The sequence below is a fragment of the Anolis sagrei genome, chromosome Y (assembly GCF_037176765.1).
Source record: "Anolis sagrei isolate rAnoSag1 chromosome Y, rAnoSag1.mat, whole genome shotgun sequence".
Classification (NCBI taxonomy): domain Eukaryota; kingdom Metazoa; phylum Chordata; class Lepidosauria; order Squamata; family Dactyloidae; genus Anolis; species Anolis sagrei.
The window spans coordinates 13,689,769-13,716,906 of record NC_090035.1 but is presented as its reverse complement, the minus strand read 5'-3'; the positions used below and the strand labels follow the sequence as shown (position 1 = coordinate 13,716,906).

General features: G+C 41.5%; 1 protein-coding gene across 2 annotated transcripts in view; it reads right to left on the bottom strand.

Moving 5' to 3' along the window:
* LOC132781559 (protein CLEC16A) overlaps positions 1-27,138 on the bottom strand; it is a 79,088-nt gene that overhangs the window by 21,088 nt on the left and 30,862 nt on the right. For both annotated transcript variants that reach the window (XM_067461357.1, XM_067461358.1), the window contains exons 13-21: positions 25,583-25,705; positions 23,820-23,929; positions 23,435-23,479; positions 22,973-23,023; positions 21,305-21,433; positions 15,965-16,085; positions 3,665-3,816; positions 2,753-2,957; positions 1,391-1,558 (exon numbers count right to left, since the gene is read on the bottom strand). In XM_067461357.1, the coding sequence (XP_067317458.1) occupies positions 1,391-1,558; positions 2,753-2,957; positions 3,665-3,816; positions 15,965-16,085; positions 21,305-21,433; positions 22,973-23,023; positions 23,435-23,479; positions 23,820-23,929; positions 25,583-25,705 (1,104 nt within the window). The remainder of the gene's footprint in view (positions 1-1,390; positions 1,559-2,752; positions 2,958-3,664; positions 3,817-15,964; positions 16,086-21,304; positions 21,434-22,972; positions 23,024-23,434; positions 23,480-23,819; positions 23,930-25,582; positions 25,706-27,138) is intronic.

Sequence of the window (27,138 nt, the reverse complement as noted above, 5' to 3'; positions counted from 1 at the left end):
TCAACCAAAAAGAAAATTCAACCTGGCAGCCAGAAAAAGTTAAATAGCCTCTGACTGTTCGTCTATTGCTGTTGTGTGTCTTTGGCATTGAATGTTTGCCATATATGTGTACATTGTAATCCGCCCTGAATCCCCTGCGGGGTGAGAAGGGCGGAATATAAATACTGTAAACAAAAAATAAATAAACAAACAAGTCAGTCACAGCAGAGTACTTGATGAACCAACCCGGATACAGCATATTATTTGAGGACACAGAAATGCCGGACCACTCTAACAACCACCATGTCAGACTATACAGAGAAGCCATTGAAATCCCCAAGCATGTGGACAATTTCAACAGAAAGGAGGAAACCATGAAAATGAACAAAATCTGGATACCATTATTAAAAAGAAATAGATTTTGATCATTTTGCTTGGCTCAATACTGCTTCATGGGCTTTGATTTTTGTCATATTTTGTCATAGGCCAATGCAGCTCTTCTTTGGGAGCAAAGTACACTAGCATATATATAGAGAGAACAACTGGGGACAGAGGGAGCCCTGTGATGCAGGTCTGCTGTCTAGTTTTTCAAATAGAGGCATTTTTGCTTCCGGCCTGCATTACAAGGTGGCTTCCCCTTTCTTATTTAGGTTGCTTTAGGACCCTTTTGCTTGAGAAGGGAGCAGCGTGAGGATTCTCTCTTACCGACAGACCTGAGAGTCAGCCCTAGTGACCTGCCTACCAAAGTGAGGCTGCTTTCCTTTCATTTCTCTACTCTTTTATCCGAGACACAACACTACAAGTAAGCACAACCTCATGAGAGCATCCTGTGTATTTCCTCTCTCGTTTCCTACCGTAAGCTCACATATGGCACTGGTTATACAGAACACTGCAATGAATGCCAAATATAGGCATTCCCCAAGTTACGAACAAAAAGAGGCTCTGTAGGTTTGTTCTTAAGCTGAATATGTATGTAAGTCAGAACAGGGACATATTTAAGTGTACCTCCAGTCAAATATATCCTTTGGACAGCCTAGGGAAGGATTAACACCTCTGTGGAGTTTCCTTTTCTGTCTGTGCCCGTGTTCAGAAGATTTCCCCTCCTTTTCTGTCCCTTGGATAATTGGGTTTTGGAAAATGTGGCTTGTGGTGGAAACAAGAATTGGGGAGAAAGCTTCAGTGGAGACCCCTTTCCCCTATAATAATAACTCTTTCAGGAGTGGATTTCCCTTCCGAGAGGGAGATTTCTCTCACTTCCTCTTGTCTCAGTCCCAATCTGAGTTGCTTATAAGTCGGATGTTTGTAACTTGGGAACGGCCTGTATTCCTACTGCTGTTACCCCCGAATACAAAGTGTCAAAAGGGATGCTATCTCCAGAATCACAAGAGGTAATGGAGAAGAAAGTCCTTACCTGGGACCTTGTCCACTGAAGCGAAGACGGAGCGCTGGACGGCCTGGTCGCAGGCGCCTCGCCTGGCCTGGTCATAGAAGCGGAAGGGCAGGTGCTGGGCGGCCGAAGCAGAGCCGTGGCCAAAGCCCATCACTTCATTGGCCGGCTGGACTGGGAGGTCAAGGAGAGCTGAGTCCAAGGGAAAAACATTTTTACTCTATGGATTTATTTATTTACCCTATTTATACTTCACCTTTCTCTACCCCAAAGGTTACTCAAGGAGGTTTATAGTATAGGCGATTATTCAATGCCTTAAAACACATATAATTCCAGTAATTTTAAAATTAAATTAACATATATTAAGCATTTAAAACATTTAAAAGCATTACATTCAATATAAATCACGCCATTCATAATCATAGTCCAAAGACGTTGCATAATCATTGTACATATTCCAAATCTGTTATTGAGGAATCTGTTGGAAACTAGGCAAGTGGGGTTTATATATCTGTGAAATGTCCAGGGTGGGAGACAGAATTCTTGTCAATTGTGGCAAATGTGAATGTTGCAACTGACTACCTTGATTAGCATTGAATAGCCTTGTAGCTTCAAAGTCTGGCTGCTTGAATAAATAAAATAAATCTTGTTAAAATGATGACCTCTCAAATCTCCTTTGCTGCAGCTTTCCTACACCAAGAGGACTGTGTAGGATTGTGTGCTGCATTAAAGGAAATACCTTTGAGGGTTTGGCTACAAAACCATTTTCAAACAAAACAATAACAAAAGAAATCAATAATAATAACAACAACAATATGTTATATATTATTGTTGTTGTTGTTATTGTTATTATTTCTATGCCACTTTATCTCTCTAAAAAAAGCTCCAAAGTGGCTAACCATAAAAGCCATAGCTCAGCTCATGTCAAGGTGAGCGAGGGAAACATCTGCAGGAAAAAGCAGCCACTTTGAAAGCTGGCTGGGAGAGATGACGACTTTCAGTGTCTTTTGTGTCCAATTGTCAAGTGTTTCAGGAAGCCAGAAAACCGGATGAATGCATAGAATAGAGTTTGTTTGGAAGTAAACCCTCAAGTGAGAAGCATTCCTTGGAAAAGGCAATATATCAGTAGATAACGCCAGAGACTCAGCCACAAGGCAAGGGATGTGTCATGGACAGATGGCTTCCCCGGGAAATATTTTCCTGGGATGTTTCGTAGACACGCACACAGAGTTGCGCATATAAACGGAGGAGTTGCCATGGCTTTTTTGTAGACACTTACTGCACCACCCACTTCCTGTTTACAGGCTCTGCTGCACTCTTTCGACGTGAGAGCTATCTGTCAATGGGTGACGCAAACGCAGCAAGAAAGGAAGTGGTTCTCCTTACCTGCGATCCTCTGCATCTTCATGCGCCGGGCCTGGATGCGGCCCTTGGCCAGGCGCTGCTTGGCGATGATGCAGCGGATGTGGTCCGAGAAGATGAAGGTGGCCTGGAGGATGGGGAAGGGCTTGGAGTGAGGGCTGGAGGCCGGCTTGTGGATGACAATGTTCAAGGCCCGGCTGTCATCCTCCACTCCAGTCACTTGCATGTCCTGCAGCAAAAGGGAGAGGGATGGAGAAAAGAGAGATCCGGTGATCCACTGCTTTAGGGCAGCTCCGGTTCTGCGTCATGTTTACCATCATCATTGGTTGAATATCCCTTAACCGAAAGGCCTAAGTTTCAAATCCCTTATTGAAAATGCCTGGGATCAGACTTTGTTTTGGATGCTGGAATATTTGCATATCCATCATGAGTACCTGGTACAAGTCCAGCCAAATATATATGTATTTTAGCTTTGGACCACATAGGAAAGGGTGAACACCCCTGTGGTGTTTCCTTTGCTATCTGTGCCCCTGTTCAGACGATTTCATCCCACTTTCTGTCCCTGTGAGAATTGGATTTTGGAAAATGTGGCTTGTTGTGGAAACAAGGATTGGATATAAATCTTCAGTGGAGACAAACAACAACAAAACTTTATTTATATACCGCTCTATCTCCCCAAGGGGACTCAGAGCGGTTTCCAAGTAACATAAACAATACATACAAGAAAAAACAACATAAACATAAAATTAACAAGACAATATAAGCATTAAAACCACAATAGCACATATATTTAAAATAATCATGCCTGATCAAGACCCCTTCTCCCCATGATAATAACTCTTTTAGGGGTAAATTTCCCTTCTGAGGGGTAGATTTCTCTTGATGTTTGTAACTTGGGGACGGCCGTAGACACTGCCTTGCTCCCTTGATGCTCACCTGGAGAAGGCCGGCGAACTTGACCACTCCCCACCCTAATCGGGCCACGTCTGGTTCCACCAGACTCATCTGGTAGATATCCACTGCCAGGAACCTCTGGGCCGGACCCCCGTCTTTGGTGATCACAGTGCAGGCAATTAAGTCACTGTTATCTGGAAAGGAAAACCGGAAGGAGAAAAAGATGAGTTGGATCTTGCAAAGAATCATAGACTCCTAGGGTTGGAAGAGAGTCCAACTCCCTTCTGCCTTCATGCAGGAAAAGCACAAAGCACCCTTGACAGAGGGCCATCTAGTTTCTGCTTAAACACCTCCAAAGAGGGAGCTTCCACTGGATTCTAGGTAGAGAGTTCCACTGCTGAACAGAGCTAAGTTCTTCCTAATGTTCAGGTAGAATCTCTTTCCTGCCAATTGAACGTATTGCTTCACTGAGTCCTGGTCTCCAGAAAAACAGAAAACAAGGCCTGCTTCCTCTTCCTTATGACATCCTTTCAGATATCGAAACATGGCTCTCATGTCTCCTCTCACAATTGTATTTCCTCAAATAAAATGTGTTCGAAGACTGCAACCTCACATTTTTTCCCTCAACGTTTACAGCCTTTGGAGGCTTTTAAATAGAGGCTGGATGGCTATCTGTCGGGGGCGCTTTGAATGCCATTTTTCTGCTTCTTGGCAGGGGGTTGGATTGGATGGCCCATGAGGATTCTTCCAACTCCATCATTCTATGCATGCATTTGATACAGTAGGTTGCATCCCCTCCATTGCCATTTGGGAAACAAACTCCAAACCTGAGCAAAAAATGTTCCTCATACTGGGACAAGTTCCTCATACTGGGACGAGTCTGCCTTAGCTTTCAATGTGTGTTAGTATTTGCCCTAGGTCTTTTAATATACCCGTATTTACTAGAGTCCAATGCACCATTGAATCTAATGTGCACCTCCTTTTTTTAAAACCCCAAAACCAAAAAAAAAAAAAAAAAAAAGGTTTTGCTGCACATATTTCTTTAAGAAGAAGTGAAATAATTTAATTCCGTGTTAATGTCTGTATATTTTTAGGTTTTAAAAAATTGTATTGCATATTATTATTGATATTATTATTTGTATCCTACTTTGAGAGAGAGATAAAGCGGAATATAATGTGCAGATGCAAAGCGATTTTTGTCATTTAGCCAAAAAAAAAAAAAAAAAAAAGGTGTGCCTTGCAGTTTCTGCCAACTTAGAATGCCTTCTTTTGCAACAAAAGTGTTAAGACACCAAAGCTTCCAGCAATGGAAAGGAAAACCTTGGGACAGATCTATGCTGTAAAACAAATCTATTTAAATTGCCTTGGTTCAATGCTATGGAGTCGTGGGGGATGTAATTTTGCAAGGTCTTAAGCCTTCTCTGCTAAACAACAAATCCCAGCATTCTATAGCATTGAGTCATTAAATGAGAGGAGGTCCCTTAAAGAGGAACTCGTGCATCAGCTTCCCCTTTGGCTTTGGCTCAGCATTGAGATTACTGTATGATGTGAATTACTGGAGACCCCGGTGACATAGTGGGTTAAACTGCTGAGCTGCTGAACTTGCTGATTGAAAGGTTGTAGATTCGAATCCGGGGAGAGGGGTAAGCTCCTGCTGTTAGCTCCAGCTTCTGCCCAACCTAGCAGTTCGAAAACATACAAGTGTGAGTAGATCAATAGGTACCACTCCAGCGGGAAGGTAATGGCGCTCCATGCAATCATGCCGGCCACATGATCTTGGAGGTGTCTACGGACAATGCCGGCTCTTTAGCTTAGAAATGGAGATGAGCACCAACCCCCAGAGTCAGACATGGCTGGACTTCATGTCAGGGGAAAGCCTTTACCTTTACCTATGGACGCGAATCTAATCCACGACCTAATTTTGGCAGAGTAATTTAGCCAAAAAAGGTTTGCATGAATAGTGTAAGTATTTACACCACCTTATGTTTCACATCTGTATTTTAATTGTATGCCGCATTATCACGGGCTGTCTGTGCCCTACACCACTGGAGAAATCACACTGTTTAGCCAGTATTGCACCGACATCCGCTGGGAAAGTAGCAACCAATAGTGAAAGGACCAAGGCCGTGACATCTCCAGCTCATCCCCTGTTTGGATATCAGCCAGCACGTTAATGACTTAAATCAAGAAATAGTTTTCTAAGATCCACAGAGACACTAACTGGAACACCTCAGCAAGTGAGAGTCCAAAAGTGGCAGGCTCAAACCCAGAACTTCAATCAGTGGCTGATACCAAACGAGATTCCCTCCTGAGCACACAGAAGACTGGGCAACTTGGAAGGCGCTGAACAGACTGCGCTCTGGCACCACGAGATGCAGAGCCAACCTTCAGAAATGGGGTTACAAAGTTGAATCCACGACATGCGAGTGTGGAGAAGAGCAAACTACAGACCACCTGCTGCAATGCAACCTGACCCCAATGCACAATGGAGACCTTCTTGCGGCAACACCAGAGGCACTCCAAGTGGCCAGATACTGGTCAAAGGACATTTAATCTATCAAGCTTGCAAACTTTGTGTTCTGTTTGTATGCTTGTTAAAAAATACAATACAATTTGTTTGGTCTGCCCCTGACACAATAAATAAATTTTAATTGTGCTGTACTCCACATTGAGCCACAAGGAGAGGAGGATAAAAAATAAAATAATTATTATTATCATCATCTGCTGCTTCTCTCTCCCCCATGCAGCCTTTTATCATTCTAATGTGACATGTATGAAAGGCCTAAATGAACCAAAGGCACACAATCCCATCTGATATAAACAAGGTCAGTACAAGCCACCCAAAGCTATTGGCGAGGAAATGCATTCAAAAACATGCAGCCAAATAGGGAGTAGAGACCTTTTGGTGTTGGAATGGCTTCCCTGCCTCCGCCATAAGGTACTGAATGTGATGGATGTAGATCTATGGGAGAAATCTTGGTCAGAGAACACGGCCAGACTATAAATAATGTGGATTTCCAGGAATAATTTGGATTTCCTCTGCTGTTATAATCGTTGCGATGGCAAACGGGGCTCTGACAAGGCTCAACAGACAACCAGCGAACCTAGAAATGGACTTTAATGCATGACGCTCAATGCTCAATGGCGACAGGTCTATGAAACGGGAGGCAGTTCCAGGAATAAGCATTAAACCCCATCAATGAGCATTAACTGAAGAAAAAGCAATGAGGGCCAGGTACCGATCAATCAATCAATAGGCAGGAAACGACACCGTTCCAGTTGAAAGACGGAAAAAAAGAGAAAATGTTACAATTGGATTTGCTTGAAGAACATCCATCTAAAAGACCTGACGGAGACAGCGTAATCGCATTTCCAGTCAGTTTACTGAGCGCTGGGCTCACAATCCTGCCTCTGGAAGCAGTTTCTGGCGAGGATTGAGACTGAGATACACTCAGAGAGAGACACAGTTAATAGAATATAATAACAAGACTATTTAATCCTTAATAGAAGGCAAGGAATCGGAGCATTTCCCAAAAGGAAGGCCCAAATATGCCTTCAACGGGTTGGCTTTGGCTGGATCCTTAAAGTGACAGGAAGTCTCTTCCTTTGGCTGACGTTCATTTGGAGGCTGATGGGCTATTTCCCCCCCTGGGAATCCAAATGTATTTACAGTCAATGGTGACTGAGTCACTTTTTCTGGCCAGGATTTTATTCCCATAGATTGAAACCCATCACCTTTGAATGTGAGTCAAAGTAAAGGCAAGAGAATCCGCCTTCTGGCTTTCACTGGACTTAACTTTCATTGGATCCACTTACCATAAGAATGAGGCCTAGACACTGCTATTTTCATGCCTCTTGCTTACAGTGTTTTGCAGGCAAGCCATTCCAAGTCAAAAGGGTATCTAATACATATACGGTTCTGAGCAAAGGCAGAGGAAGAATTGTTGGAGGCTACAGACAATGCCATTGCTGTTGCCCGTTTTTGGTCAAAAGATATTTAGCGGCCTGCGCTTCTTCTATTTTAATCAGTTTTATATTGATTTATGCAATGCTTTTGATATTAAAAATAAATAAATATCAAAGGCCAATCCAGCCTCCAACTCAGATTTACCACTTGTTTCAATCATCAATGCAGAAGAGCTAGATGTAGGAAGAGGGGTGTTATTTTTTAAAAAAATAATTTTTATTGAAAGTACCATATATAGTCGAGTATAAGCCGACCCAAATATAAGCAGAGGCACCTAAATTTACAGAGAGAGGTCAACCCTCCTGTTTAAGGAGCTCCATTGGCTGCCGTTTACCTGCCGAACCCAATTCAAGGTGCAGGTGCTTACCTACAAAGCCCTAAACGGTTTGGGACCTGCCTGCCTGCGTGACCGCATCTCCGTTTATGAACCCACGTGCTCCCTTCGTTCATCCGGAGAGGCCCTGCTCATGATTCCACCTGCGTCGCAGGCGTGTTTGGTGGGAACGGGGGACAGGGCCTTCTCTGTGATTGCCCCCCCGACTCTGGAACACCCCAAAGACATTAGACTAGCACCCACGTTGGCAGTCTTTAGGAAGAACTTGAAGACCTGGCTACTCCGATGTGCCTTTCTGGAATAGGATAACCCCCAGCTCTATGTCCCAGAAGCACTTAAGACTCTCTGCACATTGCACTTGCCCAGAAATCCAACACACCACCAGCCACACCCAGCACTTTTTAACCTGTACCCATCACTGGCCTGGCCCTGGTTTTATTGTGAAATGGTGTAATGTTTGTTATTGCTTATGTTTTTAATTTTTTAATTTGCTTTGAATTGTATTGTTATTGTTTTGCTGTTGTTGTGTTGAGGCCTTGGCCTTTGTAAGCTGCATCGAGTCCCTTGGGAGATGCTAGCGGGGTACAAATAAAGTTTAATAATAATAATAATAATAAATAATAAATTTACCACAAAAAACTGAGAAAACGGATTGACAGATAAGCCGAGGGTGGGAGATGCACCTGCTACGGGTAAATTGCAAAATGAATATAGATACCCATTAAATTACATTAATTGAGGAATCAGTAGGTTGTATATTTTTGAATATTTACAAAAATTGTAATTTAAGATAAGACTGTCCAACTCTGATTAAATGATTATTTACCTTCTTCAATGTAAATGTGCTTATGTATCCTTCCAATTATAATAAAGAGAGTAACATAATAAATGTAATAATAATAACAACAATAAAAAGAGTAAAATAATGAATGTAGCCGAAATGGAGCCTGAGATGGTAGAAAGAGGAGAAAGCCCAGAGACAGTGGCAACCTCTTTAGAAATCGAGAAGTTAAGGCTTGAGATGGAGTTGAGAAAGATGCAGCTTGAAGCTGAGAAAGAGAGGGAAAAAGTCCAGTTAGAAGCTAGAGAAAGAGAAAGACAACGTGAGGCTGAAAGAGAGAGAATGGAGTTTGAGGCTAGGGAAAGAGAGAAAGAAAGACAGCTTGAGGTAGAAAGAGAGAGAATGAGACACGAGGCTGAGAGGATGAAACATGAGGAGAGGATGATGGAGTTACGAGTCAGAGATAGTCAACCCACATCCAACCCAAGTGCCATCCCTGCTGAACCCGTAGCTCCCTATCTAAAACACTTTCCCAAATACACAAAGGGGGATTGTGCCGAGAGTTTCCTCTCTAGTTTTGAACGTGCGTGTGCAGATTTCGGGGTGCCAGAGGAAAAAAGAATGGCACACCTGAGACCATTAATCTGCGGCGAACTGAGTGAGGTTTATGCCAACATGACAACTACAGAATGGTCTAACTACTCTGTCTTCAAAGAAAGAGTGAAGGTTCGGTTTGGGCTAACCCCAGAGCAAAGCCGAAAGACCTTCAGAGAAATTAAGAGGAAGCCTGGGGAGACATTTTCCCAAGTGGGGGCTAGGATTGAAAAAGCTCTAGTACGATGGCTGGAGGGTAGTAAGGTGAACACCTTTGAGGCTTTAAGAGACCTGATCTGTCTGGAGCAGTTTTATAAATTGATTCCAGTACAGTGGCGTTGGTTCATTAAAGACAAAAAGATCCGGATGGTGGCCGAGTGTGCGACGATTTTGGACGGGATGGAGGGAGATTTTGAGTTGGTCCCCCCCATGTTCAAAAAGCAGAAAGAGTGGGTCCCGAAGGGTAGAACTGACAAGGAGAGTCAGGGAGCCAAGCAAGGGGATGCCATCTCTAAGGTTGTGCCACGTAGGATTGTATGTTACTTCTGAAACCAAGAAGGACATGTTAAAGCCTCATGCCCAAAGCTAACTAAAGAGAGAGCTGGAAGCCCGCCAAAATTTGTTAAAGTGGTCAAGAAGAATGAACCACAAGATGAAGAGCCTACTCCTGAGGGAGAGCCCATCAAAATAATGAGGGTTTGGAGTATAGAGCGTGGGGTAAATAAAGAATACTTAGAAGAGGTCAAAGTTAATGACCAAACGCTAATGGGACTGAGGGACACAGGCGCTGACGTGTCTCTGGTGCGCCCTCATATAGTTGAGAAGGACCAGGTAGTGCCAGGAAAGAAATGGACACTGAAGGGAATAACTGGTCCCAGCTTTGAAGTGGATGTGGCAGAAATCCCTGTCAAATACAGAGATTTTTGTGGTAAATGGAGTGTAGGAATTCTATCGGACCTGGAGGTTCCTATGTTAATAGGAAATGATCTGTCAGAACATACACTGAAGATCAATGCTGTGACTAGGAGCCAGGCAGAAAGAGCGGGAATTTCTGAGGAGGGAGAAATCGCCTCAGAAATGGCTGATAGCTCTGAAAGTAACAACGCTGAAGAATTCCCTGTGATGTTGCCATCTAGTCAGCCAGCTGAGTTCCTGAGGGAACAGCGACAGGCTGAAGATTTAAAGGGCCTGTGGGAATCAGTTCAAACCGAAAGAACTGAACCCAATGAAATGGAACCAGTTATCTTTAGAAATATAGATAACAAGCTGTTCAGATTAGTGAGACATCAAAAGGGCCCAGGGCTGTATGAGGTAGTTACACAGCTAGTAATACCTCCGAAGTACAGGGAAAAGATCATGAAAATGGCCCATGACACTTCGTTTAGTGGTCACCTAGGGATCAAGAAGACTAAGGATAGGGTGCAGAGCCGGTTCTTTTGGCCCAAAATGGCACAAGACATTGCCGCCCACTGCAGATCTTGTCAGTCCTGCCAGTTTGTGGGCAAAGCAAAAGACAAAACCAAAGGACTGCTGCAACCCATTCCTGTTGTGTCAATTCCTTTTGAAAAAGTGGGAATAGATATTCTTGGCCCGATGTCGCCTGTGACCAAGGATGGACATCGATACATCCTCACAGTGGTAGACTTTGCAACCAGATACCCTGAGGCGATTCCACTGAAGGAGATTGACACCAAGACAGTAACACACGCACTCCTGACGTTGTATTTTATACAGTAAAATAATAAATGTATAATAATACAGTAAAATGATAAGTGTAATAATAATAAATAGAATAAAATAATAAATGAAATGAATAATAATAATAATAATAACAACAACAACAACAACAACAACAGATTAAAATAATAAATAACCTTGACTCGAATATAAGCCAAGGGGGACCTTTTCCGCCTAAAAAAAGGGCTGAAAAACTAGGCTTATACTCGAGTATATACAGTATATATAATTACATGGAAAGTGGGGGAATATTATAAAGAAGATAGGAAAGTGGGAAATAAAGAAAAAAGAGAGAGAGGGGAAAAAAGAAAGAGAGAAAAAAGAGAGAGAGAAAACAGGAAAACCTTGACTTCCATTCCATCTTCTTGGTTTCTTCTCTATATAACATTGTAGTCTTTGTTTACATTTTAATTCTACATTTATCTTTCATCTCTACTATTATTGTCATAGTCGTGAAAGAGATCCCAATTAGTCCTTTTTAGTATATTACCTGTGTTTGTACTTAGTAAAAAAGTCAGTTTGGGTGTTATTGAGAATGAGTTCTTAGGGGTAATAGATTACTATTATGCTGCTTGAATATCCCTTATTTGAAATGCTTGGGGTCTTCTTTGTGATCCCTTCACAACTGCATAGGATTTCTTGCCCCAGATATACTTTCCTAGAAGGAAATGTTGCCCAAATTGAATGGATAGAAAGCACCTGATAGCAAGGTGCCTTGACTCCAGGTTTTTGGAAAAATGGAATAAAGACATACACAGAATCATAGAGTTGGAAGAGACCTCATGGGCCATCCAGTCCAACCCCCTGCCAAGAAGCAAGGCAATAGGACTGTGGCTGCAGATGATGTTTTTAAAACTTGGAGCAAACCCTCTAATTGATTAATTTGAAGATCACACTCTATGTTCATTGTGCTTCAACCTTTGTCTCGTGTATTTTAATATGTGTATGTTTGTAGTTTAGTTATGGGTTAATATGTACTTTTATTATTTTGTGTGGGGCTGTGGTGCAGCTAGTTAGTAGCCAGCTGCATTAAATCACTACTGACGAAGAGATCATGAGTTTGAAGCCAGCCCGGGTCGAAGTGAGCTCCCAACCATTAATAGTCTAGATGCTGTTGACCTCTGCAGCCAGAAAAAAAGTTGCACCTGTGAAGTAGGAAATTCAGGTACCACTTTATGCGGGGAGGCTAATTTAACTAATTTACAACACCATAAAACTTTCCAGCAGCGTGCAGAAGAATTAGGAAGTACTCCATCAAGGACTCGGTGTCAGAAAGTGGATGGTTAAGCAGCAGCTCCCCCTGTGGCTGGAATCAAACATACTCTCATGAAGCCGGAAAGTTGGAATGTTAAATTGCCTCTGTGTCTGTCTACATATGTTGTCTGTCTAATGGCATTTAATGTTTGCCATGTATATGTGCATTGCAATCTGCCCTGAATCCCCTGTGGAATATAAATACTGCAAATAAATAATAAAATTATAAATAAATAAAAGCATTGCATAAATAAGTATAAAACTGATTTTAAAAATAGAAGAAGTACAAGCGGCTAAATAATTTTTGACCAAAAACAGCCAATAGCGACTGCACTGTCTGTAGCTTTAAGCAGTTCTTCCTCTGTGCATGAGGCAGGGCATTGTGGGCAAGCATGCAGATGCAGAGTTGTTTGTTCTACTCCACAGTTGCACAAGATGGAGGATTCTTCTAGGTAGTGCCATTTTGCCAGGTTGTCTTTTGATCTCCCAGTACCACTTCTGAGCATGTTCAGGGACTTCAAGTTGCCCATTCTTAGTTTGGCCCTGGAGGAAGACCATTGTGGTGGTGGTGGTGTGGAGGGGGGATCCAGTTGGGATTTTCTGATTTAGCTGCCCAGAGGGACACTCTGGCTGTTGCTGGGATAACGTTAAGAGGAGTGGTGGTTCTCATGAAGCTTTTCCTTGATTTGAGTCTCCTGGGAGGAGGCTGGTAGCCATACAGTGGGTGGCTTTCACAGTGTTCAACCTTATTTCTCTCTCAGTTAGCAGCAATTTCCCGTCACACATGGGGAGGGGGGGGGGGGCAATGCCAGCTAGCTTGTAGAGTTTATCAACAGGTTTAGGTTTGAGACATCCTGTGATTATTCTACATGTTTTGTTCAGTGCTATTTTCACCTGCTTCGTGTGAACAGACTTGTGACAAAGAGGGCAGGCATACTCAACAGTTGAGTAAGACATGTGCTGTTATCTCTCTATCTGACTATGTTGTGCCTTGCCTCAAGCTGAAAGAAAAGGCTGGCAATAAATACATACCAGTAAATAATAATAATATTAATAATATTTAATATATATTTTATAGTTGTATTTTAACTATGTTTTAATATGTGTTTTTATTGATGTATCTATGTTGTGCCCCGCTTCGAGCCAAAAAGAGAGGCAGATAATAAAAATTATATTATTATTATTATTATTATTATTATTATTATTACATTTAATGCAGAGATTTCACTGTATAAGAGCTCATGGTGGTGCAATGGGATAAACTGCTGAGCTGCTGAATACATAAATACTGTATTTAAAAAGCCTGTCAAGGTCCTAAAATAAAACTATGTTCACTTGGAGTCTCTATAATGTGAAAATGGAAGCCTTCAATAATTTAATGCACTTTGCAGCCATTGATTTCCCCATCCTTACTGACAAGAAAGGTCAGCAGTTCAAATCCGGGGAATGGGGTGAGCTCCCACAGTTAGCCCCACCTTCTGCCAACCTAGCTGTTCCAAAACATGCAAATGTGAGTAGATCAATAGGTACTGCTCTGGCGGGAAGGTAACGGCGCTCCATGCAGTCATGCTGGCCACATGACCTTGGAGGTGTCTACAGATAACACTAGCTCTTCGGCTTAGAAATTGAGATGAGCACCACCCCCCCAGAGTCGGACTCGACCAGACTTAATGTCAAGGAGAAACCTTTACCTTTATTTCCACTGTGTATGATTTTATGCTTGCATTTTAACTATGTTTTAATATGTGCGTTTATCAAAGCATCTGACCTTGTTGGGCCCTGCCTTGAGCTAAAAGAAGAGTTGGGTAATAAATAAATTAACAACAACAACAACAAGAATAATGGTATGGTTTTATAGTTGTATTTTAACTATGTTTTAATATGTGCTTTTATAGATTGCTCCAAAAGGAGAGCCAGGTAATAAATACAAATGTGCTGCTGTCATTGTTGTTTTTATGCCTCTTTGGGATGACCCTGAGAGCATTTGCAGCAGGTCTCCAGTCAGACAAACGGATTCACTGCCTCTGACAGTCATTGCACATTGCAGTACATTTCTATAAAATGGTTACAGTAAATATGGCTGACATTTCTCCTATTAATACAAACAGCGCTTGGCCAGATGGAAACATGGGCGCTGCGTTTCCTAGCAGACGCCAATTATTTATTACCAGAATATATGGCTATTTTGGGAGTCTTGAGTTCCAGTCAGTGCAACTGTGGGCAAGGGGGGCTTGTTTCTACCTCCTAAAAAACTAAAAATAACGTCAACAAAAACAGGAAATGAGCACTGACCAAAGAATTGCTCGACTAATTATCTGAAAAGGAAGAACCAGGCCTTGATTTTCTGTTTTGAATTCTCACTAAGGCTATGGGTGGAATTCTATGGAAAGTAGAATTCACGTAAGTGCTTTTTTGATAACACTAGGTAATAAAGTTTGAAAAATGTAATGTGCCTGGTTTGAAAGTGTTATTTCCTGTTTAATTGTGCGGTCCTTACTTTGAAAGTACCGTATATACTCGAGTATAAGCCGACCCGAATATAAACCGAGGCACCTAATTTTATCTGCCAAAAATGGGAAAACGTATTGACTTGAGTATAAGCTGAGGGTGGGAAATGCAACAGCTACTGGTAATACAAAATAAATATAGATACCAATAAAATTTTATTAATTGAGGAAACAGTAGGTTAAATGTTTTTCAATGTTTACATAAAACTGTAATTTAAAATAAAACTGACCAACTTTGATTAAACCTTTATTCTAACCTTTTTCAGTGTAAATGTGCTTATGTATCCTTCCAATAATAATAAAGTAAAATAATAAATGTAATAACAACAATAATAAAGTAAAATAATGAATATAATAATAATAAATAGAGTAAAATAAATGTAATAAAATAGTAATAGAGTAAAATAATAAATGTAATAACAACAATAATAAAGTAAAATAATAAATGTAATAAAAATAATAGTAATAACAGAGTAAAATAATAAATAACTTTGACCTGAGTATAAGCCGAGGGCAGCTTTTTCAGCCTCAAAAAGGGGCTGAAAAACTAGGCTTATACTCAAGTATATACAGTAGTTGTTCTACTCCAGAAACTTAGTTTTGTGGCTGTCACAAACTAGATTGCAATTGGTTGTGTCTTAAGATATTCACTGAAAAACTGTTGCAAAATGTGCTGCATGATGTCCCTCCTGCACAAACGAAGTTTTGGCAGTTTCATATACCTTCCCCATGTTTTTATGATAGAACCAATTAGGAAATGACATTTGTAATCCAGAACAAAAATTCTGTTACATAGTGTTATTACTAGGCGATTTGCTGGAGTCCTTTGGGATAAAAACAAGGGCAATACACTGCTATTATTCTGTACTCTCCCTAAAAACTACCAAATTTTGCTTCTATTACCAACATTTCCAGGACTTAAAACTATAGTCAAGTGACTGGAAATCCATCTTAGGCTCCAAAAATAAAAGGGCAGGCAAAGTGGCTAAGGAAATAATGAATTATTTTGGGAGTCTCAGCAAAGCTAGAGATTTGGGGTCTGGAAGCAAAGCTCCATGGCCTCGTTGTACACCCAGTAGTTACACTCGCTAGTGTTTTTAACCCTGCTTTGCAATGCTATGTATGGCCTTTTGGAGGGACAGGAAAGCGTTTGGGCTGCGGAACTCACTCAAGTCCAGAACGTCGTCTGTCTTAATCAAGTCCTCTTCCCTCGTCAAAGGCAGCTGCGTCTCTGGCTCGTCCTGGAGATGCAGGGAGAGGGAGCGCAGCATGAAGAAGACCCGGATGGCCTGGAAACACAAAGGAGAGAGCTCATAGCATCTCAGAATCAGAGTTGGAAGGGATCCCTAAGGGACATCTAGTCCAACCACCTTCTGCCTTCAGGCAGGAAAAGTACAATCAAAGCCCCCACAACAGATGGCCTTTGGCACTATTACAACTTGAGAAGTCAGCCATAGCAGAGCACCTGGTGAACCAACTTGGACACAGCATATTATCAGAGAACACAGAAATGCTGAACCACACTAACATCCACCATGTCAGACTACACAGAGAAGCCATTGAAATCCACAATAATGTGGACAACTTCAACAGAAAGGAGGAAACCATGAAAAAAACAAAAACAAAATCTGGCTACCAGTATTTTAAAAAACCCTCTAAAATCAGGACAGTAAATAAAGAGCAGCACTCAAAAAGCAGGGGAATTCCAGACAAGAATAAACTAGGGCTAGCTAACACCTCCCAACAAAGGATTCCCTCAGGCTGCAGCCAGCCAGGATTTGAAGCTGCAAGGTCATTCAATGCTAATTAAGGTGGCAAATGGCAACATCCACACTAGCCTCAAGCAGACAAGAGTTCTTTCTCCCACCCTGGACATTCCACAGATATATAAACACCACTTGCCTAGTTTCCAAAAGACCTCACAACCTCTGAGGATGCCTGCCATAGATGTGGGCGAAAGGTCAGGAGAGAATGCTTCTGGAACATGGCCAGACAGACTGAAAACACACAACAACCCAGTGATTCCGGCCAAGAAAGCCTTTGAGAACACATCTTCCAGCCTCTGTTTCAAAGTGTTCAAAGAATGATCCTCCACGCTCTTGAGGCAGAGAGTTCTGCTATTAAACAGCTCAGAAGTTCTTCCTAATGTTCAGATGGAATCTCCTTTCCTGTCCTTTAAACCCATGGCTCCATTGAGTCCTAGTCTCCAGGGCAGCAGAAGAAAGGAAGCCTGTTCCTTCTTCCTTATGAAAGCTCCTTATTTGAGGAGGGATTTATATAGATAAATACTAGCTGATTGATTAGTCCATTGACCATATCAACAATAAGACAAAAACAAAAAAAATACATAGACAAATAGACACCCATTTATATAGATTTTTAATAATTTAAACTCTCTTATTGAGTTACTACTTCTATGTAAAATTATATTTATAACACTATGTAGCAAAATTTGAAAAATGGTCTGTTCCTGGTTTGAAAGTACTATATGTACTTGAGTATAAGCCAAGGCACTTAATTTTACCACAAAAAACTGGGAAAACTTATAGACTCGAGTATGATCCGAGGGTGGGAAATGCAGCAGCTATTGCTAAATTTCAAAATAAAAATAGATACCAATAACAATATATTAATTGAGGCAACAGCAGGTTAAATGTTTTTGAATATTTATATGAATTTTTTATATGTTTACATATAAATTACATATAAATATACATATTTATATGAAATTTAAAATAATATCAATTCTGATTAAATCATTACTCTAATCTTCTTCAAGATAACTGTGCTTACGTATCCTTTCAATAATCTCCATAGTTTATTTTAACTATACATTTTGGGGGAAATGCTTTGTGTATATGAATAAGGAAAAGTGGGAAAGACTGGGGTCGAGAGAGGAGGAGAAGAAGGTACTGTGTGCGCTGTGTGAGAGAGGAGGAGAGGAAGGAGAGCTGGGTTGCTGCGCAGGGTAGTTGAGGGTCCTGGCAGGAAGGCATGGGGCTGAAAGAAGCTCTTCTTTCAGGCCCCACGACTTCCTGCCAGGACCCTCACCCGAGTATAAGCCGAGGGGGGCTTTCTCAGCCTAAAAAAAGGGCTGAAAATTAAGCTTATACTTGAGTATATACAGTATTACTACATGTTTAATTGTGCAGTATTTACTGTGAAAGTAGCTGTTCCACTCCAGAAACTTTGTTTTTGTGGCTGCCACAAAAGATGTGGAATTGGTTGAGACTCGATGAGAGATTAATTGAGTCTCAACCAAAATGTGCTTCAGGATGTCCCTCTCACAAAGACAAAGTTTTTGTAGTTTAATGAAATTTTCCATGTTTTTATGATAGAACCAATTAGGAAATGATGTTTATACCCCAGGAAAAAAAATTGTGTTACATAGTGATCTGCTTTGAACTAGATTTGGGATCAACCGGTGAGGCAGTTTTCTGCTTCCTGGGGTTTCTTTCAGGGAAGACGTCTTTCCTGGTAGCCTCCCATATGAGGGCCAATCAAACCAGGCCCTCCTTCAGCTTCTGAGACCAACAGAGCAGGGATTTGGGGTCTGTTCTGACAGCCACAAAGCCTCTGAATAAAAACCATTCTTGGCTGTGTTCCTTTCGTGGAAGGGATGACATATTGCCATTTATCACGAAGGGTTATCCTTTGGTTTCTCGATCAGCAGAACATTCTTGGAAGCCCTGTTTATCATGACTGTTTTTCATAGTACAGTGGTTCCCCTCTTATCTCGAGGGTTTGCTCCGACTCAAATTTCTAGGAAAGGAAATGGGAGTGTTTTTGGTTTCCTAGAAGGGAAGCGATAGCTTTGAGAGGTCGATCCAATGATTGCGAAAGATGCAGAGAAGCTCGTCGAATGGCAGAAGCTTCAGGACTTGTGACTTTGAAGGGGCATGCTCATTCTTCCTTCTGCATCTAAAAGTGACGGCTGCATTCCAGGGAAGCTTCTCTGCAATTTTTCAAGAAGCAGCTTTGGGTCAGACTTATCGCTTTTGCTTATCTTTTGAGAGCCACAAACCACATCCCGAGGAGTGTTTTGCAGCACATTGGCTTTTCTTTTTAACCAGCTATTTTTTGTGCCAGTTTCTAAAGAAAAGATGGGTTTAGCCACAGCAATTGGCCATATGTGAGCTACAAACATCTGACTTACAAATGACTCCTAGTTAAGAACAGGGCTGAGACAACAGGAAGTGAAAGGAATCTTCCCCTTGGAAGGAAGGGAAATCCACTCCTGGAAGAGTTATTATCACGGGGGAAAGGGGTCTCCACTGACAATTTATCACCAATCCTTGTTTCTAAACAAGCCAAATTTTCCAAATTCCAATTATCACAGGAACAGAAAGTGAGTTGGAATGTTCTGAACAGAGGCACAGACAGCAAAGCAAACCTCACAGGGTGCTAACCCTTCATTATGCCATCCAAAAATACACACACATACACACACACACACATGCTACAGAACCAATCTTGTTTGTAACTTGGGGACTTCCTGTAATATAATAATAATAATAATAATAATAATAATAATAATAGTATGTCATGACTGTTAAGATGATTAAGAGTTACACAGACTCCTGCACCTACGTCTTGGTTTCTTTAGGTCTGTAGGTCCCAACCTGTGGTCTGTGGACCACCAGTGGTCCACAATAACAAAAATATGTCCCACAGCCTCACCATTACCACACTGTTGCCTTGAAACCATGTGGCAACGAGAGTGACTGGCCTTGTGAAACCCTCTTATAGTGCCGAGGCAATGGGATGTCAGGAGGGGAGAGGCTGATTACTCATGAAAGATTACTACGACCACCTCAGCTCTAGAGTGTTAAATAGGTTTTCTGTGGGCAAGCAGATCACGACTACTGGATGGCATATGTTCTGTATCAGAAACTAGAGCTGATGTGGTCTATCCAATGCAATTTTCTGAATCAGCGCCCCAAACAACCAAACTGAATCTAAAGTTGACAAAAAAAGATTTGTAATCCTTTCGGTACTAATGTGAGAGAGTGTCCCTGGTCAAAATGGTCCCTGGTCAAAACAAGATTGGGAACCACTGCTTTAGGTTAAGCAATGCTCATTTGGAAAAGGAAATGGCAGTTAGAGAGGCATTTCGAAGTCTAACTGAAGTAAAGAAAGGACCCAGCTTTGCATCTGATAACACTTTCACAATACATTCAGCAAATTGTGAAACCTTTCAAAAGTTATACTATAAAAAATCTGTTGTGTCAGGCTTTCAAAAGCATGGGGCTAAATCCAGTTGTCAGGGCCAGGAAGAATAAACAAACTCCACAGGGGTGTTCACCCTTCCATATCCAACATAAACAGGCCAGCAGAATGTTGGATAAGCAAAACTGTTGGATAATAAGGAGGGATTAAGGAAAAGCCTATTAAATGTCAAATTACATTATGATTTTACAACAAATCGACAGAAAAAGCAGTTCAATACATGGTAACGTTATGTAGTAATTACTGTATTTACGAATTTAGCACCAAAACATTGCAATGTATTGAAACATCTGTGGATCCGGGCGGGCGGCAGAATGCGCTGGATAATACAGAATGTTGGATGAGTGAAGGCTGAATAAGCGAGACTCTACTGTATATATTTTTGGCTAGTTACACTAAAAAAATGTTCTTTTTCTAACTTACATACAAATTCGGCTTAAGAACAAACCTCGATAACCCCTCTTGTTCATAACTGCAGGACTGCCTATGTATATCTATCAATCTATCTATCCTTCTGTTGGCTGCTGGCCGATGGGAAGTATCAGCCAATAATGAAAGGACCAAGGTAGTGACATCTCTGGCCCACCCCTTGTTCAGATATCAGCCAGCATGGCAATGCCTTAAATCAAGAAATAGCTTCCTAAGATCTACAGAGATACTTGCAAGAACACCTCAGCAAGTGAGAGTCCAAAAGTGGTAGGCTAAAACCCGGAACCTCCACCCATGGCTGATACCAAATGAGAGACTCCCTCCTGGGCACACAGAAGACTGGCTGACTTGGAAGGTGCTGAACAGACTGTGCTCTGGCACCACAAGATGCAGAGCCAACCTTAAGAAATGGGGCCACAAAGTGGAGTCCACGATATGTGAGTGTGGAGAAGAGCAAACCACAGACCACCGATTACAATGCAGCCTGAGCCCTGCCAAATGCACAATGGAGAACCTCCTTATGGCAATCCCAGAGGCACTCTAAGTGGTCAGCGACTGGTCAAAGGACATTTAATATAATTGCCAAGTTTTTAAACTTTGTGTTTTTTTTAAATACACTATAACTGTACCTTTGATTTGCTCCTGACATGATAAATAAATAAATCTATTCTTGGCTGGAGTTGCACTTAAACTATGTACCTGTTCTGACTTGCAAACAAATTCAAATTAAGAGCAAACCTACAAAACCCCTCTTGTTCACAACTTGGGGGCTGCCTATACTTTCTTTGGTTTCAGAGTTCTGGAAAGGGAGTTGCGCCTCAGAGCCTAGAGTCAATACAATACTACCCACCCTCCGCGTTCGCTCGACGTCTCCACAGGGCAGCCGCTTCACAAAGTCGATACCGGTGAGGGGTGTCCCGGTGGGTGGCAGCAGGATGGAGGCGTCCATCATCAGGTACTCCACATTCATAGGTTTCAGCTGGGAAAAGCAAGCGGGCCTTCAGTCAGTTTCTTCAAAGGGCAGAACAGAGCCCTGTCCTTAGACATCTTCCCATCACCCCAGAAGGAGAAGCCCCGTGTTTCTTTCAACCTTCCAATGAAGTGCTTGCATACAGAGCAATTGGGGACAGAGGAAAGCCTGGGACACAGGCCTGCTGCCTAATTTTCACCTGTTTCTTCTATGGAACTCAATGAGTTTTACTACTTCCTGTCTGCATGATGTGCTCACTTCCCCCTTCTTCCCTAAAGTGCTTTATTATCCTCCTTTGGTGGGGAAGAGAACATCATGAGGCCTCTCTCTTAATCACAGACAGGAGAATCAGCATGAGGGACTCTTCCACCAAAGTTAGGTCATTTTCTTTTCTCTATCTATTCTCTTATCTGTATTACGACAATAAAAGTAAGTTTTGGGCCCCTTCTAAGCCTGACTGTGTGTATTACCTCTTCTGTTTCCAACCATAAGCTCATATATAGCATTGGCTAAGGTGCACCATATTCTGCTATAGAGGCCAAATATTTTGACAGTCTGGTCTCTTCAAACCACTAAATTGGCTTCTTGACAGGTCAGTCCAGTCAGTGTTTAACTATGAATGTGAAATGCATGTCCACGTTTTAATGTATATATTTATTTTACTATGTATGTCCATATGGCATCAAATTGCTGCCTATATATGTAAGCCGCCTTGAGTCCCCTACAGGGTGAGAAGGGCGGGGTATAAATATGGTAACAAAATTATTTATATGTATATATGTGTGTGTATGTGTATGTATATCTCTCTGTGTGTGTATGCGTGTGTGTGTGTATATATATATATATATATATATATATGAATGAACATGACAGAGTTGGGACAGATGTTCTGGTGTTTACTGCATTTTAATAATTGTTCTGGGTATTTTAATTATTATATGGATGTCTGCTCATGTTTCTATTGGTTTTATGTCTATGTAATCATTTATTTATTTTATGTGCGGCACTTTGGAGTGCTTTGTTAGCCGCCCCAAGTTCTTTTGGGAGATGGTGGCGGGGTAAAATCAAATATATTATTATTATATATTAATATTAATAATACTAACATGACAGATTAGTGACAGGACATCCTTGTGTTTACTATATTTTAATCTTTGTCCTGTGTATTTTAATCTAGGTATTTCATAGAAATTCAATATACCGTCTATACTCTATAAGCTGACCCGAATATAAGCCGAGGCACGTAATTTTACCACAAAAAACTGCAAAAACGTATTGACTCGAGTATAAGCCGAAGGTGAGAAATTTAGCTTGTACTCGAGTATATACAGTATGCGTTTTCCAAAAAGCATTATGAATAAGAGTTTTTGACTATATTATGTTCCGCCTTGAGCAGCGAGAAGTGGGGAAGAAATAACAGTAATAATGCTAATAATAATTTGTATAATTTCCCAAGCAGTTAGTCCTACTATTTATTATTTTTGCAGTTCAAAATGAGTAGCTACTCCCTTTTCTGTTTGCCCACCGAGCCGTTGACTAATAACTTACTGTCATGCTTCTGTATTCATCTTCAAACATATCCAGAAAAATCTCTTCACCCTTTAAAAACAAAGGAGACATTTGTGAGAATTTCCCCTCCCGCTGCCATCAGGATTCTTAAACCAGCCAAGCTTTTTATCTCCCATTAAAAAGAGGGTCTGAAACCCATCTCACATTGCACTCTTCTCCATTCTGCAAGCGAAACCTTTGGCCAAACAAGGGATGACCCCAACAGAGACCATTTATTTGAGTTTTATTGGATGATGGGGAATTATCTTTTACAGGCAAACAGGCCATGAAATTTATATCTGAACTTTATGGGGAAATGTATACTTGGGAAGGAGACTGTTTAGCTTCTTGGCAGAAAGAAATTGCCCTGAACCTGAAAGCAACAAGTAGGAACGCAGCTTTTCAAGTTGCATGACAAGTTCTGTTTCATAAAGCGAGGGAAAGGAGGAATGGAATAAATACCTTGTAAAAACGCCGCACCAAGTGGACACTTTCTTCCCTCGCGCCCTAAATGGGAAAAAAGAAAATTCTGTTACTATTTCAAGCTTGTTATCTGCAGATGAAGGTTATATAATATTTATGACTATTTCCAATGACCATCTCAAAGACTAAGCCTTTTTATTATGAAATTCAATTGGGTTGCCCTCCATTCCAGACTAAGACAAACCTATCGTGGGATTTCCTTCCAAGGTTCGTTCAGAGGGGTTTGACATCCAGGGCCTTTCTTTGAGGCTGAGAGAGTGTGACTCAAAGTCCAGTGGGTTCCCACAAAAGAACAGAGATTTGAACCTGAAGTCTGAAAATCAGAGGGATCCCAATCTTCCACAGAGCTAAAAGGAAGACTCACTTCCAGACAGGCGAGGTGAATGTCCTTGATGATGCTCCGGGCTTTGGTCATCACCAGCTGCTTGAGCAGGATGCAGCCCAGTTCCAAGGTGGCCAAACGGATCTTGCCATCTGTAAGAAAGGCAAAAGGAAGGATATGGCAGCTAAAAGGGCCAATGCGATCCTAGGCTGCATCCACAGGAGTCTAGTCTCCAGATTGAGGAAAGTCCTAATCTAATTCTGTTCTGTTTTGGTCAGACCTTCTCACCTGGAATAACAACTCTGCGTCCATTTTTGGCCAAAAGACATTCAAAAAGGAGACGGACAGGTGGGAAGGTGTCCAAAGAAGGGTGACCCACAAGCATAATATAGATAGATATATATGATTCACACACAGAGATATAGTATCATAGATTTGAATGGGACCCCTAAAGAAGGACAATTATATGTTGCATGTTCCAGATTAGGGAAACTAAACAATCTCCACCTCAACACTGACAAAGACACAGCAAGAAATACTGTTTACTCACATGCATAAAGAAATGTCTGGACACTATGAAACCCTCTGAAAAGCAGTGGAGGAAGATGGGGATGTTTCGTTTGGAGCAGAGAAGGCTGACCGAAGGGGACACGGAGGCCATGTTTACATCTTTGAAAGGACGTCCGACTGAGAATGGGGGCAAGGCTTGTTTTCTGCTGCTCTGGAGACTTCCCATTTGAATCCAATGGAACAATGGATTCAAATGGGAAGAAAAGGGATTCCATTTCAACACAAGGGAAATCTTTCTGGTGGCTAAAGGTGTGCAACAATGGAATGGAGTCTCCTTCTTGGGAGGCTGTCTAGCAGAGGCTGGATGGCCATCTCGTTTTAATTGCGTCTTCCTGGCAAAAGGGGATGGGATTGGATGGCTCTTGGGATCTCTTCCAACTCTAGGATTCTAGAGTTCTATTATTATTAAGCAGAAGCTAGATAGTCATCTGTCGGGAGGGCTTTAATGGAATATTTATGGCAGAATGGGGTTGGACTGGATGGCCTTTAGAGTCTCTTCCAGCTCTAGGATTCTAGAGTTCTATTATTATTAAGCAGAGGCTGGATGGCCATTTGTCAGGAGGGCTTTGATGGTATCTTTATGGCAGAATGGGGTTGGATTGGATGACCTTTGAGTCTCTTCCAGTTCTAGGATTCTAGAGTTCTATTATTATTAAGCAGAGACTTTGGAAGACCATCTGCCAGGAGGGCTTTGATGGTATTGTTATGGCAGAATGGGGTTGGACTGGATGGCCCTTGGGTTTTCTTCCAGCTCTAGGATTCTATAGTTCTATTACTATTATTAAGCAGATGCTCAATGGCTATCTGTCAGGAGGGCTTGGGTTGTGTCTTCCCACCTGGCAGAATGGGGCTGGTCTGGATGGCCCTTGGGTCCCTTCCCACCCCATGATGGTATGATCCTGGGAACTTTTGTGGACTCATTTGCGAGATTTCTGCAGCATTGGTCAAAATTATCCGAGCTCTCTTCTATTTCCCCAAAAGGATTCCTTACTTCAAGGGCCTGCCAGCCACTGCCCTGGTTCTCCAATTCTGCCGAGAACAACACTTTGGGATTATTGTTTTCTGACCACTCAGTCTCCGGCTTCCCTCTCTATGCTTTTATTGCCATGAATTGCTTTAAGGTCAGGAGGTAAGCAAAATATCTGCTTTCTCTCTCTCCATTTCAGAACAGAGCCTGGCCTTTCCACCTGTTTTCAGCCAGATCCAAGCGCTTCCCAGGCGACACTCCTCCTCACCTGGCTGCGCAGCAAAGTTCATGATCCGGATGATCCTTTCTGCCAGAACGGGGTTGTAGGTGTTCTTCTCTTCCGCCCCTTCGGCCGACAGCTGGATCCGTTCCAAAGTGACGGGCTGGATTCCTGCAAAGGAAGGAAGGAGCGTTTATTGGACCTTGGGGCCGGTTTGGCCGGACATGAACCAAGCCAAAGGCAAAGGAAAGGGCCCACTTTGCTCTGCAGCCACCCACCCAGAAATCTGCAAAAGGAGGCCAAGAAGAAACAGAGATGCCCATTAATTCTCTTTAAAAGAGAACAGACAAGAGAGGAGGATGCAGACGGAAGAGGTTGAGAAGGAGAAGCACAGCTGAAAGGTGTTCCTTGTCAAAAAGTTGGGAACAATTCCATAATCCAACATTTTCAAATCTCAGAATTTGTTTTTCTGACTGCCTTCCGCGTCTCTCAGCATGATGTAGTTACGTGGCCTTGTGATGTGTTACATACCAGCCTCCATCAATCGTTTTAGGGAAAGTTCAAGAGTTTTTATTTGATATTTTATCACTCCATGAAATTTGTAGAACTCCAAGGGCATGTTTCAAAGGTGTTGGTTACTTTCTGATAGGGAATGCAAAGGCATATGGGCCTTCCCGAATTATTGAACTGAATGATACAATTCAGGATCCTGTCCAATTTCTTCCACTTTGTAGTATCTTTTTTGATCGATGTACAGATATAATCTTTAACCATTTACAGGACTTTGTCCCTTACTTTAAACTATCATATATACTTAAAGATAAGCCAAGTTTTTAGCCTTTTTGGGGTGGAAAAAGCCTCCCTCAGCTTATAATAGGGTCAAGCCATGCAGCGGAGCCTGGATGCCATTGCTTGCAATATGATATATTTCTCTCTCCTCTTCATCTCCCTTAACAGTGTGTTTTCTTTCCAAATCCTCGCTCGCTCGCTCGCTCAAGAGGGAGAGAAGCCCTTGCAAGTCAGAAATATCCATTCATCTTATAAAAGTATTTTCCTCTGAAATATTTGTTAATATCTCCTACAGATATATAGGCATTTCCCCCTAAAAGCCTATGCAATCCATATGTACCTACATATTATCTGTCTCTATCTATATACATTAATTTTATATATGAATTTTCCCCTCATATGTTTGCATGTCTTTGCAAATCCTATATACACATAGATGTCTAGAGATTTCCATGCACCTGTATATCTGTATCTATATGTATACATTGTTTTTATATATGAATTTTCCCCTTACATGTTTGCAAGTCTCTGTATCTGTATATTTCTGTGTGCATATGTATATATGTGTGTGTATGTGTATGTATGTGTGTGTATATATATATATGTATGAATTTTCTCATCACATGTATGCAAGTCTCTGCAAATCCTATATATAGATATCAATAAATATATAGAGGTGCCTATATATCTGTATATCTCTCAGTGTATATATGTGTGTGTGTATGTGTGTGTGTATATATATATAATTTTATGTATGAATTTTCTCATCACATGTTTGCAAGTCTTTGAAAATTCTGTATAGATATAATTATCTA